Here is a 12,545-nt window from a genome sequence, read left to right on the forward strand (position 1 = left end):
TGGGTCAAAATCGGGAAAAAAAATTTTGAACCCGAATTTTTTTTTAAAAAAAAAAAAATTGAAAAAACAAAAAAAAAAAAATTTTAATTTAAAAAAAAAAAAATTTTTAAATTTAAAAAAAAAAATATTTTTTAAAATTTAAAAAAAAAAATTTTAAATTTAAAAAAAAAAATAATTAAATTTAAAATAACAATCGAAAAATTTTTTTTTTCAAAAAATTCAAAAAACAACTGGAAAAAAAATTAAATTTTGTTTACCTAAAAATATTTAAAATTTTGAAGTATAATTTGGTGAAGGGTATATAAGATTCGGCACAGCCGAATATAGCACTCTTACTTGTTTAAGGTAGCAATAGAAAATAAATTACTCTGCTATTTTTAAATTTTTCTTTTATTAGTACTACTACAACTACTGCTACCAAAATGTGAAGGTAGCAGTAGTAATTATTGACTCCGAGTTTTTATTAATTTTTTAACTAGACTACTTGTGTTTTTCGTTGCTACTGCTACTTGTAGTCTAGTTTTTTAAACACTGTTTTGAATTTAAAAATTTAAAAATATTGATTAAGAAAAATATGCTAAATCTGAAAATTCGACATAAAATTGGTTAAATATGGAAGGACCTGTTCCTCACAGGAAAACTGGACACAGTTTTTATATTGGAAAAATCTCTGTAGTAATATTTTTAAGAAAACATTAAAAGTAGTGTACATTTGTAAACATATTTTATACTGGAGCTAAGATTTAACGGGTTTTAACTAAAAATCTATGAAATTAAATATTTGTGTAATATTCAACTTTAAAGTCACCTATTCTTGGGCTCGTACAAATTATTGATTTGAATTTTTTTTAAACAAACAAAAACGTTTAATTTAAGTGGAATTCGGAGTAAAATTGTCTATGAAAATCCAAATTTTCCCATTTTTTAAATTTAGACCATAAAGTCAATATATTGTCCGGGACATCATTGTATCTAAAACTGTATCCCACAAATCATTTAGCCTTCAAAATACCGATAAAAAATGCATTACATTGGGAAGTGCCTAAGGATTCAAAATGAACCCCTTCGAATTTGTATGCTTTATACATGGAGGGTACGATGGCGGGTCAATTAGACCTTGACTTTTTTAATTTCCTGCCTTTTAAAAGAAAGGTCAACACTGCTTCTGTGAGCAGGCATTTGTCAGTTGATTGCTGGCAACAGTTGAACAAGCTGCGTCATTTAGTTTGCGTTTGACAGCCATTGATATCAGACTACCGCGTGACTCAAACAAAGGCTAAACTTAATAAATACTATGGGAACTCTGCACTAACAATTTCAATTGTAAAATAGTGGTTTACATGAGTTTCGTTGTGGCCGAAAAGGTACCTGTCGGAGATTGAAAGTATGAGAGATTGTGGAATCCATAGGCATCTCACATGGCTTAGTGGTTTCAATTTTGAATGATCACTTGGGTATGAGAAAGCTTTCCAAAAGATCGACGACTAACTCAATCGTGTACGAGTTTTTGTGTCGTTTGTAACCGTGGACGAAACGTGAATCCTCCACAAGAGACCAGTAATCAAAAACAGTTGGCTTCTCGGGGTGGGTTTGTCAGCCAATAAAGTCATGGCGACCGTTTTTTGGAATGTTAGCGGTATAACCCACATCGACTAAGTTCAAAAGGGTAAAACAATAAATGGCTAACGCCAACTTATTGGGTCGATATAATGAGGATTTGAAAAAAACGACAGCTTTTGGCCAAGAAAAAAAACTATTTTTCACCAGCACAATGCAAGGGTATAGTTTCCATGGCAAAAATCTATGAATTATGCTACGAATTGCTCCACCCTATTCTCCGGATTTAGCCCCGATTGACTATTTCTCGTTTCCAAACTTAAATAAATGTTTCTTCGAAATGCATTTGACTACAACGATGAAATCATCTCAAAAACTAATTCTATGTATTATTCATTTAATATATCGGTAAAGTGTCCCCAATATGTAATCATAAATTACTAGAATTTACATATTTTTAAAATTTTATTTGAAAAATGAATTGCATATAAGTACTACAATAGAAATGCGTAAGTTATACTTTTTCTATTTATAATTATATAACAACTTGAAGAATTTGACAAAAGAATAAATTCTTCAAAATTAATTAAAACTAATTTGCGTCATTTGACTTCCTGGTTACTTTACACTCAAAAAAACATGGTTGGTTAATAACGTGAATTTGAATTGAGCTGTCTTAATATTCCAATCTATTTGACAGGATTGGTGAGAATCTGAGATTAAGAATGTGGCCATGATTAAAATTTCAGTTCCAATTGGAACACTATAACATAATTATACAAAATTATGTTTGTTTTTGATATATATGCCTTTGAATTTTATATCTCAAGAATTGCCTTTGAACTTTTGAAAGCAATGTGATTTAGTCATACCATTTTAAAGGACATATCTTTATCATTCAAATAAAATCAAATTTAATGCTGTAAATCGTTCAGTATTTAATACAGTCTTTTCATATTAATCATCATTTATTTTTCAACTATTTTTTCGGGTGTAAACAAACTAAATAGCAATTACACTTGAAACCCTTTCCAGGAAAAATTAGTTTTTAGTTTAGTTTTCCTTATTTTCCGCTTAAGAAAATTCAAGAAAACTTGTTCAACATTGCACTTGACATTGATTTCGTTCCTTTGTACATAGTTTCCTTTTGAATTGACCGTGTGTGGGAGGGAAGTAAAACGATTGTTGGTTGTCCTGGTAACATATTCCCACTCAATTTTAACGATATGAATGGAAAAATTTATATAATGCTGTTGCATGTTACAATTTCAACGCAGTTGGTCGTCATTTGATTTTGTTGTTAACAGAAAAGCTGCATGCCACACTCACACTTGTTGCTTAGTGGCGATGTTATGTCTGCAAATCTGTGGATAAACGTGAGATGGAAACTTTTTAGTAATTGAATGAGTGTATAGAAAATAGAGGAAATATGTGCCTCCAATAAAGTAGTAACTTGTAAGAATGTGCCTCCAATAAAGTAGTAACTTGTAAGAATGTGTGTTGTTGAAGTGGCACCTGTAGCAGTTCAACTATTATAGTCAGATGGAAATCTGCCTGTCAAACTAAATAATTTGTTTTTGCACGTTTTATTTAATAGAAAAGAGTTTGCTTTAAAATTGGTCTATAAAGATTGTCAATAAAATTTGGTAAATGGATGATGCTGCAATAGACAGCAGCAACATTTTATGAAAAAAAGTCAAGTTACTAAACCACTGTGCAGGGTGTCTTATTAGAATATCCAAAATGCTCTGGAACTATCTGAAACGATAAAGGACCAGGATTTTCTGGTCCTATTAGAATTCGATCAGCAATCTTCTATGTGACTTTGCAACTTTACAAGAGCGCCGTTGGTAGCACCGAGATGTGCAAGTTTGGGAGGACTACAAACCCATGTCAATACAAATCAACTCAGAAAGACCTCAGCACTGACTATGTGAAATTTCGTTAAGATATCTGCAATCCTTCACGAGCTACATAATTATTTTCTAAATAAAAGTTTCTAAACCACTGTACGCCGCATCGTAATAGTAAAAATTCCAGGACAGGAGGGTATCCGGGACAATGAAATTGTTGACGAAGTGCATAAAAACACTCATATCCCTTTGTGACATTGATTGTAGGATATCCAAAAGGCTCTGAAACGAAAAAGATCGAGGATTCTCTGGTGCTAGTAGATATTCGATCTGAATTCCTCTATGTGACTGTCCGGATCATAAATCGAATGAGCTGATATTTAAAATATATTTACAACTTTGGTATCTTTGGTGACCCCCACTGAAATTTTCCGGCAACCATTTTCGTAGAATATTTGAATCCTTAAATGTCCTTTTTGAAAGGACTTTTTTGATTTTCTCAAAAAAAGTGTCAAATTGATCCCTAAAGAGAGGAGCAAGAGGGTTAAGATCTTCCACAAAAAATTATCCCCATAAAATTCCATAATATCACTCTGACCATAAGAATTCTCTCAGATATTAACTTATAACATTTTTTCGCTCTGTAAAAAATAATTCAGACCAGCTGGACTATAAGTTTATTCTACAAAAATTATCTACTCAACATGCCCTTTCAGAATTATAGGGTCGCTATTCTGTTCCAAAAATGTTGTTGGACAGTGTATTCAAATATGCTTAAACTAAATTCACTTTTTTAATAATACCAAAGAAAATACTACCATTTTTTATGTAAAAAATTATTTATTTAAAAAAATCAACATTATTAATTATATCTTCAACATTTCGTAACGAATTTCTCACACTCCACTAGTTGTACGGATCCAGTCACGCACATAGGTTACTCTCGAATAAACTCCCGGATAATCGGGTTTAGCACAACCATAGCCCCACGAAACAACACCCACCAAAACACCGGATTCATTTACTAAAGGACCACCAGAATCTCCCTGACAGGCATCCTTGCCACCTTCAATGTAGCCGGCACAAATCATACGTTCTGTAATGCCACCAAATTTCTTATATTTCTCGGAACATTCTTCTTGGTTGAAAATGGGCACTTCGGCCTGACGTAACCATTCCCGTGATTCAGCCGAGGTTTGAGTGTTACCCCAACCGGTAACGAAACAAGTTTCGCCATCCATAAAACTGTCAGTGACTTCGGGTAGTTTCGCCGCCTTTTTCGTAACGTCAAATTCAATTTCTTTAGAGAGTTTCAAAAGGGAATAATCATAGTCAACATTGGAATAATTGAATTGTTTGTGCTGGACAATTTCGGCTACTTGTATGAGTTCACCACCCTTGGCAGATTCTGAAGAACCAACGCGTACTTTCATGCGATTAGCAGTGCGGCCTCTGCACAAGAAAGTAAAATGTATATTAGAATTAATTTATATAGAAGTTATCTATAGCATTTCGTAAACTTACTCGGTACAATGGGCTGCAGTTAAAATCCATTGTGATGATATAATAGAACCTCCACAAATGTGTCCCGATGTTTGCAATGATATTTGATGAGGAGCATCGGTAATATTAATTTTATAGCCACCCACAATACGACCATCCAAACGTGGACTTCCTGCAGCATGTTCCGCTGATCTTTGTTGCCTTGTTTTGGGTATTAGACATCCTCTTCCCTCAACTTCAATTACAGCCATAGTCAAACAAGCTACTGCTGCTATAAAAACATATTTCATCATTGCGAATATTTGCTATTACTACACGTTATTCCGAAACTAAAAAAAATGTACGAGTACACTTGAGGTAGTTTAATGAAAAACTGTTATACAAATTCAAATTTTCATTAGCTTTTATACTTTGTTGAATGAAGATTTCAAGTTGATTACAAACATTTTCCAATTGCTAATAAAATTTACCGAAATGACCGCCCATTGATTGAGCCATAAGTTACTACTGCTAAATACTGGGTGGTGGTGGTGGTTCTTATCTATTTTATTTTCTATTGACTTTAAACTCTAGTCGCAAGTGTATGTAGGCCAACTGTATATGCAGACTTCCAGCTATATAATGGGTGAATAAGAAACGGAATTTAGACTAGACAGATTGTCGCAACATGCTGAATATGAACAGGCACTTGACTTAAATACCATGAATAGTTTTCATTTTCGAAATGGGGGTAAGTAAAACTGATTTTTAGAAAACTGTGACCTTTGTTTCAAATTTTATTCAAATAAGTATTTAATTACCAACTGTTTTTATGCACCTAAACTACTCTTTGAATTTCTGTTGCATTTGAAATGGGGGCACATGAGTATTCAACTAATGATAATGTGCTGTTTGGAAAATGGGAAGTACATTACTTTGTTATAAGCTTCTGTTGTATTTCCTCATGTGATTATTTCTGGAATTTACACCACATTATTATTATTATTGTTTCTAATTCAACTATTTAGGAAAATAAATAATATTCTTCCAAGAGTTTTATTAAGAGATGAATTTGACAACATCGGTTAAGTGATCCCTTTGGCCATATTAGGATAGATTAGATTACATCGGTCGCTCGAAATTTGCGAGTACACTCGCTTTAATTGCTAAAGGTTTTGTAAATCTAAACTACTTCTGACAAATTTGACTGGATTCGCCAGTGAAACATGTTTGAGACAGTCCAGATCATGAAAGAGGACTGTATCAAGATATCTTAGTCTGCGCTCCAGACTCAGTTCCAATTCTAACTCTTCTTCGTCTAGACAATCTTTGCAACAATAGTTACGGTGCCCACTAAAGGCGGGTTTTTTGCTTGAAGATTAAATTAAGTTTAATCTACGAATGTGGTTTTTGGTCGTCGATTAATTTTGTTATTTTCTAGTTTAAAAACCTAATTCATGAGAATGTAATGTCATTTATTTTGTTATTGTATCACCTATATGCAGTGATGTTAACCGTACGTTAATTACCGTATTGTACGGTAATTTAGACCTCCGTACTGTAGGCAGGTAATTTCTATATTTGTACGGTAATTTTAAAAAGCTTAAATATTTAAGCGTTAGACCCCAACATGGCAATTTAAAACAATTAGCGCTTGTGGTTCGAATTTTTGATAAAGCAGAATTTAAGCCAATAGATATATTTTTAGTTGAAGTTACGGATGCAACAGCTGAAAATCTTTTTAAAGTAATTGTACAACTCTTTGAAAAGCATTCAATTGACTACAAAAAAATACGATTGGTTTTGCGACAGACGGCTCTAATAATATGTTGGGAAATTTTAATTCTGTTAAGTCTTGATTTCATCAAAAAATACCAAGGCTTTTAGTCTGAAATGTATATGCCGCTCTTTTAATTTGGTTGCTTCCCATGCATATGAAGTTTTACCAAACAGTGTTGAAAAAGGACTAAAATATATACAATTACATTCATGATAGTCCATAGCGGACGTTTGAGTTAACAGCCTTTCAGGGATTGTGGAATATTAAACCTCAAAAGCTTACACATCCAAGTACTACTCGATGGCTTTCAATAATTAGTGCGTAAGGCGTGTTTTAAAAAACTTTCAAGCTTTAAAGATTTTTTTTAAGGTTGAAGAAACTTTTAATAAAGTACGTTCTGCTATACAGATAGTTGAATGGTTTGATGATTCCTTAAACAAATTGTATTTGGAATTTTTGGAATTTGTGTTGCCATTTTAGATTTAGAAATTTAAATTTAGAAATGCAAAGTGAAAAGACTAAAATTCATATTTTATATAACCGCATATCTTTGACATTTAAAACAATCCTAAGCAATTTTATTGACTCTAAGAATTTAGACAAGATTTCAATTTGTGGCAAGATTTTAATTTTGAGGAAGATGATAATCACCTACCGCTAGACAAAATATATCTAGGCGGTAAAGTAATCACAAGTCTTTTAAGTATGGATATTTCAACTCACAAATTAGCTGAATTTAAAACAGATTGCAAGGAATTTTATATACGAAGTGCTCAAGAAATTAAAAAAAGATTTCTTTTTGAATCACAAAACAAATACAATCTTTAAAAAAATGGATATAATAAATCCCGAACTGTTCCATACCAATAAATCCATTTGTTTATTTTTTTTCATTGACATTTCTCTCTCCTTCCGTTCTCTCCTTAACGTTAGATTAATTTTAATTGTAGATTAACTTATCTGATTATTAATTGGCATTTGATCTTCTATTCAAAAACCCGCACTAAGTATACCAGTAAGAAGTTTAATCGAGTTTCTACCAAGTGACAAAAGAATCTTGATACATTTTACTGATACAGAATTTTGTATATTCTAAAAGTGGAAATCTTATACCATTAGATTTCCGTCTCATTTAATGCACATCCATTAACCATATTCGATTAATTTCGAAAACGAAAGATATAATGACCCTCGGGAATCTTATTGAGGTCTGTAGGCCAATAAGTAGGCTGACCACTAGATATGGCATCTAGTCTGTTAGACGATATTGCTTCTAATAGTAGACTCCCTCTAGGATTAATGACGCGAGAGCCCCAAAATGTATGTTTTCCATTGTAATCAACAGCTGCTATAAATAGAATTTTAAAATATTCGAGAAACTGCTCGATTAATATTATACCTAGGAGGACAATATATTGAAGATATTGTAACTCTACCATCAGGTATATTTATAGAGGTGGCCTCGATGTGGTCCTTTTTATATTCTGGCATTAGGTAATGCCTAATATTCTTTCACTATCTTTAATATAGTTGTTCCGCCATATGCTCTACCACTTGGATGTTTTGTATCATAAGTGTAGTATCCGTTAATTCTGAAACAGTTCGTTATGGTAAAGTGTGTTTCAGAGACGAGTAGTACATCAATTTCCTGAATGTGGAGAAATTGTTGTACTTCATTCTTATGTTGGCTAAGGCCGTTAGCATTCCAAAAACAATTTCTTAGAGAATTCATATATTATTTAGCAGGATCTGCATGAGTATGCTTTGATTCTGCATCAATTGTCTACTGACTCACGAAAAATACCGGATGTTATTGATTTTAGCGTGATGAAAAATATCCCTGGAGAAATGATTCATATTGAATCCTCGCTGCAACTATCTTCAGATCACTTACCCACTATTGTTACTTTATTGAGCCTCCGAGAAATTGTTTACCCGACAGGCACAGGAATTAATTGACTCAACTATAAAAAAACCTTAGTACACATTGCTGGGAAAACATACCGTTAAGAACACTTGGACGCAAACCAGCAATCTGATTATTCATTATGGCTAGCCAAAAAAGGTCTTAAAAGACCTGTCATGTATGTAAGCCCCCCTTGCGAAATTCAAATGGTGGTTGGGCAAGAAATGATACTGAAAAAGAGAATCCGTTTGTTAATCATTTGAAACAAGTATTTACACCGAACACATCAAATTAAACAATTGAGTTGCCACCTGTTGTACCCCATTTTGGAGCAGCGAGATTCGGGAGATCGAAAAGGCTATTGTTGATTTAAACTCCAAGAAAACGTCTGGTATTGACAATATCAGATCATGCCATACTTTATCAAGCGTTTGATAAAGTATGGCATGATGGTTTAATATACAAATTGAGTCAAAATTTACTCGCAAACACACATAAGCTATTGGAGAGATATTTAACTGGGCGAACATTTAAGGTTAAAGAAGGAGACTTTTTAAGTACTCCGCAACCCATTGGAACCCTTTTTATATTCGATATATTCGTCTGATATACCAACTAACCATCGCACACATACATCAGCACACATACATCAGCACACATACAGTCAATGGAAAATTAAGGTCAACGAGCTAAAATGTACACATATAACATTCAATCAATAACCAAACAATCGGAAGTTAAATACCTCGGAATACATGTAGATCGTCTCTCTACATGGAAAAGTCATATAAGATGCAAAGTTGACACAAATGAAATTGAAATCAATTCAAATTAATTGGCTCATTGGCAGAAATTCTATGCTTAGTTTAGATTGTAACATTCTACTTTATAACATGATCACAAAACCGATATGGTGTTACGGCATACAGCTATGTGGCACGTACTCAGCGTCAAATGTAGAAAATATCCAAATACGCCAAAACAAGTTTTTAAGAATGATCACAGTTGCCCCCTGGTATATAAAAAAACGCGAATATGAAGAAAGATCTAAACGTGCCCCTTGTGAAAACTAAGATCACGAAAAATATTAAAAAAAAACTTAAAATTCACCTAAATCCATACTCGATTAATGCCCGAAATTTTAACAAATAGATATCTATTAGTGCTTAGTTACTTATGAAGTAAAAATATTTGGTAATTTTTACCCGTATATATTGATTTGAAATCAATGTCAAGTCACCGATTAGGTAAATTTATCTACTGGTTATTTCACACTGTAGATACCTATTTGTTGAAATTACGACCATAAGAAGGAGGGATACAACTAGGTATAATTTCTCGGGAATTCCCGGGAATATATTTTCGGGAATTTCTTTATACCACGTTTTCTTCTTAAAGTTATAATATTCAGATTCGTAGCGATGGCCAAAATTAGCGGATATATTGATGTATGAATCATGTACATATGTAAGTTATTTAGGGGCTTATGAAAGTTGATTTCAACATACAGACGGACATGGCTACACCGACTCCACTATCTACAACGATCCAGAATACAAAGTATAAAAAAGGCAAATGCATAATTTCCTAAAACTAATGGCGTTTTCTTTTCTGACACAAAATGTTGCCAACATATTTTGTACCATTTATTAAAGATTACCCATAACCTCATAAAGATTTACATTTTTAACGATCACAATAGAACAAAAACCATTACCATTTATGCAATTTTCTTTTATGTACCTTCTAAATGTTGTAAAACTATACATTTTGCTGTTTAAAAAGTGCTACATTTCTAACCCTTTGATAAAATTGAGGGGGAAACGTGTAGCATATCTTCGGGGTTTTAGGGTAACATTATTTAAAAAGGTCCAACTTACTATGGTCTTATATACGTTGCAAAGGTCTTTGAAATATCTATCATTAGATATTGGCCATAACTAAAGCACCCCCTCAATGGATTTTTTCAAATCATAATTTTTTTGATAAAAACGGCTTTTTTGGGATGTATTTTGTATATATTTTATTAACTAATGTTGTTAGTGTTCATTTAATATTCATTTAGTATAATATAATTTTATTAAAAATTAATTTAAAATGATAAATCATATAAAAACTCAAAACGCAACGGACAAAACAAAAGCACCCTCTTATAAGAGTTTAAAAATTTGACTCGGTAGTGTATATTTGCAATGTGAGTTATCGGGAATCACAATGAATGGACTTAAAAATTCCAAAAGATAAAAATAAAGGAAGTGCAAAATTTAAGTTTTATACAGTTTATTGTAAAAAAAAACAATAAGACAAGGAACAAGTACTCCAGTGAATTTAAAATTAAAGTTATTGAAGACTGGAAGACGGGGTTATCACTACATGAATTGAGTAAAAAATATTCAATTAACAGATCAGTTATTTCCAGGCTCGTTTCAAAAATTTTTAAGACTGGTCGCATATCACCGGTGCATTCTGGAGGTCGTTCGCGAAAAAAACATGATATTATGATTCCTTGATGAAAAGAGCAATACAAAAAGATCCCACAGCATCAGCTATTCAAGTACGAACAAGTTTTAGATTATGCGTTAGCGAAAGAACAATACGTAGAAGAGTAGTAGAATCCCGATTATTCAGCTGACGACCAACAAAAAAAACATTTCTATCAGCTAAGAACAAGAAAGCTAGACTGAAATTTGCCAAAGCCCACATCGACTGGAGTGTTCCCTGCCGAATCCAAATACAACTTAAAAAGTTCCGCTGGAATAAGGCGTGTACGCTGACCAAAAGGAGGAAGACTGAATCCTAAGTATTGCAAAGGAACAATTAAACGTGGAGGAGGCAATGTAATGGTCTGGGGTTGCTTTTCTGGTCAAGGATTTGGGCCAAATCATAGAATTTATGGGTATGGATCGGTTCATGTACCGTGATGTATTGAAAGCTGTAATGTTACCTTATGCCAGTGAAGAAATGCCAATTATAGGGAGCTTCCAACAGGATAACGATGCTAAGCACCCCTCCAAAGTTTGTAAGACTTGGCTACACAGCAATAAGATTCAAGTTCTTCATTGGCCTGGTCAATCTCCCGATCTCAATCCTATTGAGAACTTGTGGCAAATTGTTAATATGAAAATAAATCGTGAAAACTGTTGAAATAAGGATCGGAAATTTTCACGATTTATTTCATGCCGTTAAAATAGCCTGGGAAGGAAAATCGAAAAACGCCATAAAAACATATTATATTCTATGCCAAGAGATGTTCTTGTGCCATCCAAAACAAAGGATTTGCAACAAAAAATTAACTAAAATTTTTTTTTATAGTATATCCTTGAAGGGGTGCTTTAGTTTTGTCCGTTTCATTTTATACCTTAAAACAGTCATTAAAATATTGAATAAAACGTAGTTTTTCTTTAAATGTATTGGTGTTTACTCTTCCATAAGGAACTTGTGGGCACCCCTGCCTTAAAATATTTTTTGATTTTAAGTTACCTCTTATAGAAAGTTTAACTTTGAAAGTATTTGTTTATCAATACTAAACATATTAACAAATGAAAATAATACATAATAGATATTAAAAACTTTGATTTTATACAAAAAAATACCATATGAAAAAAAATCATTGAGGGGGTGCTTTAGTTATGGCCAATACTGTATATTGTATATATTAATGACTTAGTAATAGTCTTTGAAATATCTATCATTAGATATCCATATTGTCTATATTAATGACTTAGTAATCCAGATATAGGTCAAAAATCCTCTGGTTTTTTCCTTATATCTCAGCCATTTGTGGACAGATTTTCTCGATTTTAGCAACCATAACAAGAACAATGCAATCTCATCCATGCAAATCAATGCATTAGTTAAACTTCTCATATGACCTTCATCCCAAATACATTCCCATGATAAAATCAAATGAATTTTATTTCATAGCTTTTTCATCAAAAAATCAAATATTAAATACACATTTAGCGAA

At 32.5% G+C, this 12,545-nt stretch overlaps 1 protein-coding gene across 1 annotated transcript; it reads right to left on the bottom strand.

Annotated features, from left to right (window-relative positions):
• Positions 1 to 4,306: 4,306 nt before the first annotated feature.
• LOC135950468 (trypsin-1) lies at positions 4,307 to 5,164 on the bottom strand. The gene is made up of 2 exons (XM_065500008.1): positions 4,935 to 5,164; positions 4,307 to 4,862 (listed from the first exon to the last, which is right to left on the bottom strand). The coding sequence occupies exons 1-2, from the start codon at positions 5,162 to 5,164 to the stop codon at positions 4,307 to 4,309; spliced, it is 786 nt and encodes a 261-aa protein (XP_065356080.1).
• Between the last annotated feature and the right edge of the window lie 7,381 nt (positions 5,165 to 12,545).

This window comes from Calliphora vicina, chromosome 2 (assembly GCF_958450345.1).
Source record: "Calliphora vicina chromosome 2, idCalVici1.1, whole genome shotgun sequence".
Lineage (NCBI taxonomy): Eukaryota > Metazoa > Arthropoda > Insecta > Diptera > Calliphoridae > Calliphora > Calliphora vicina.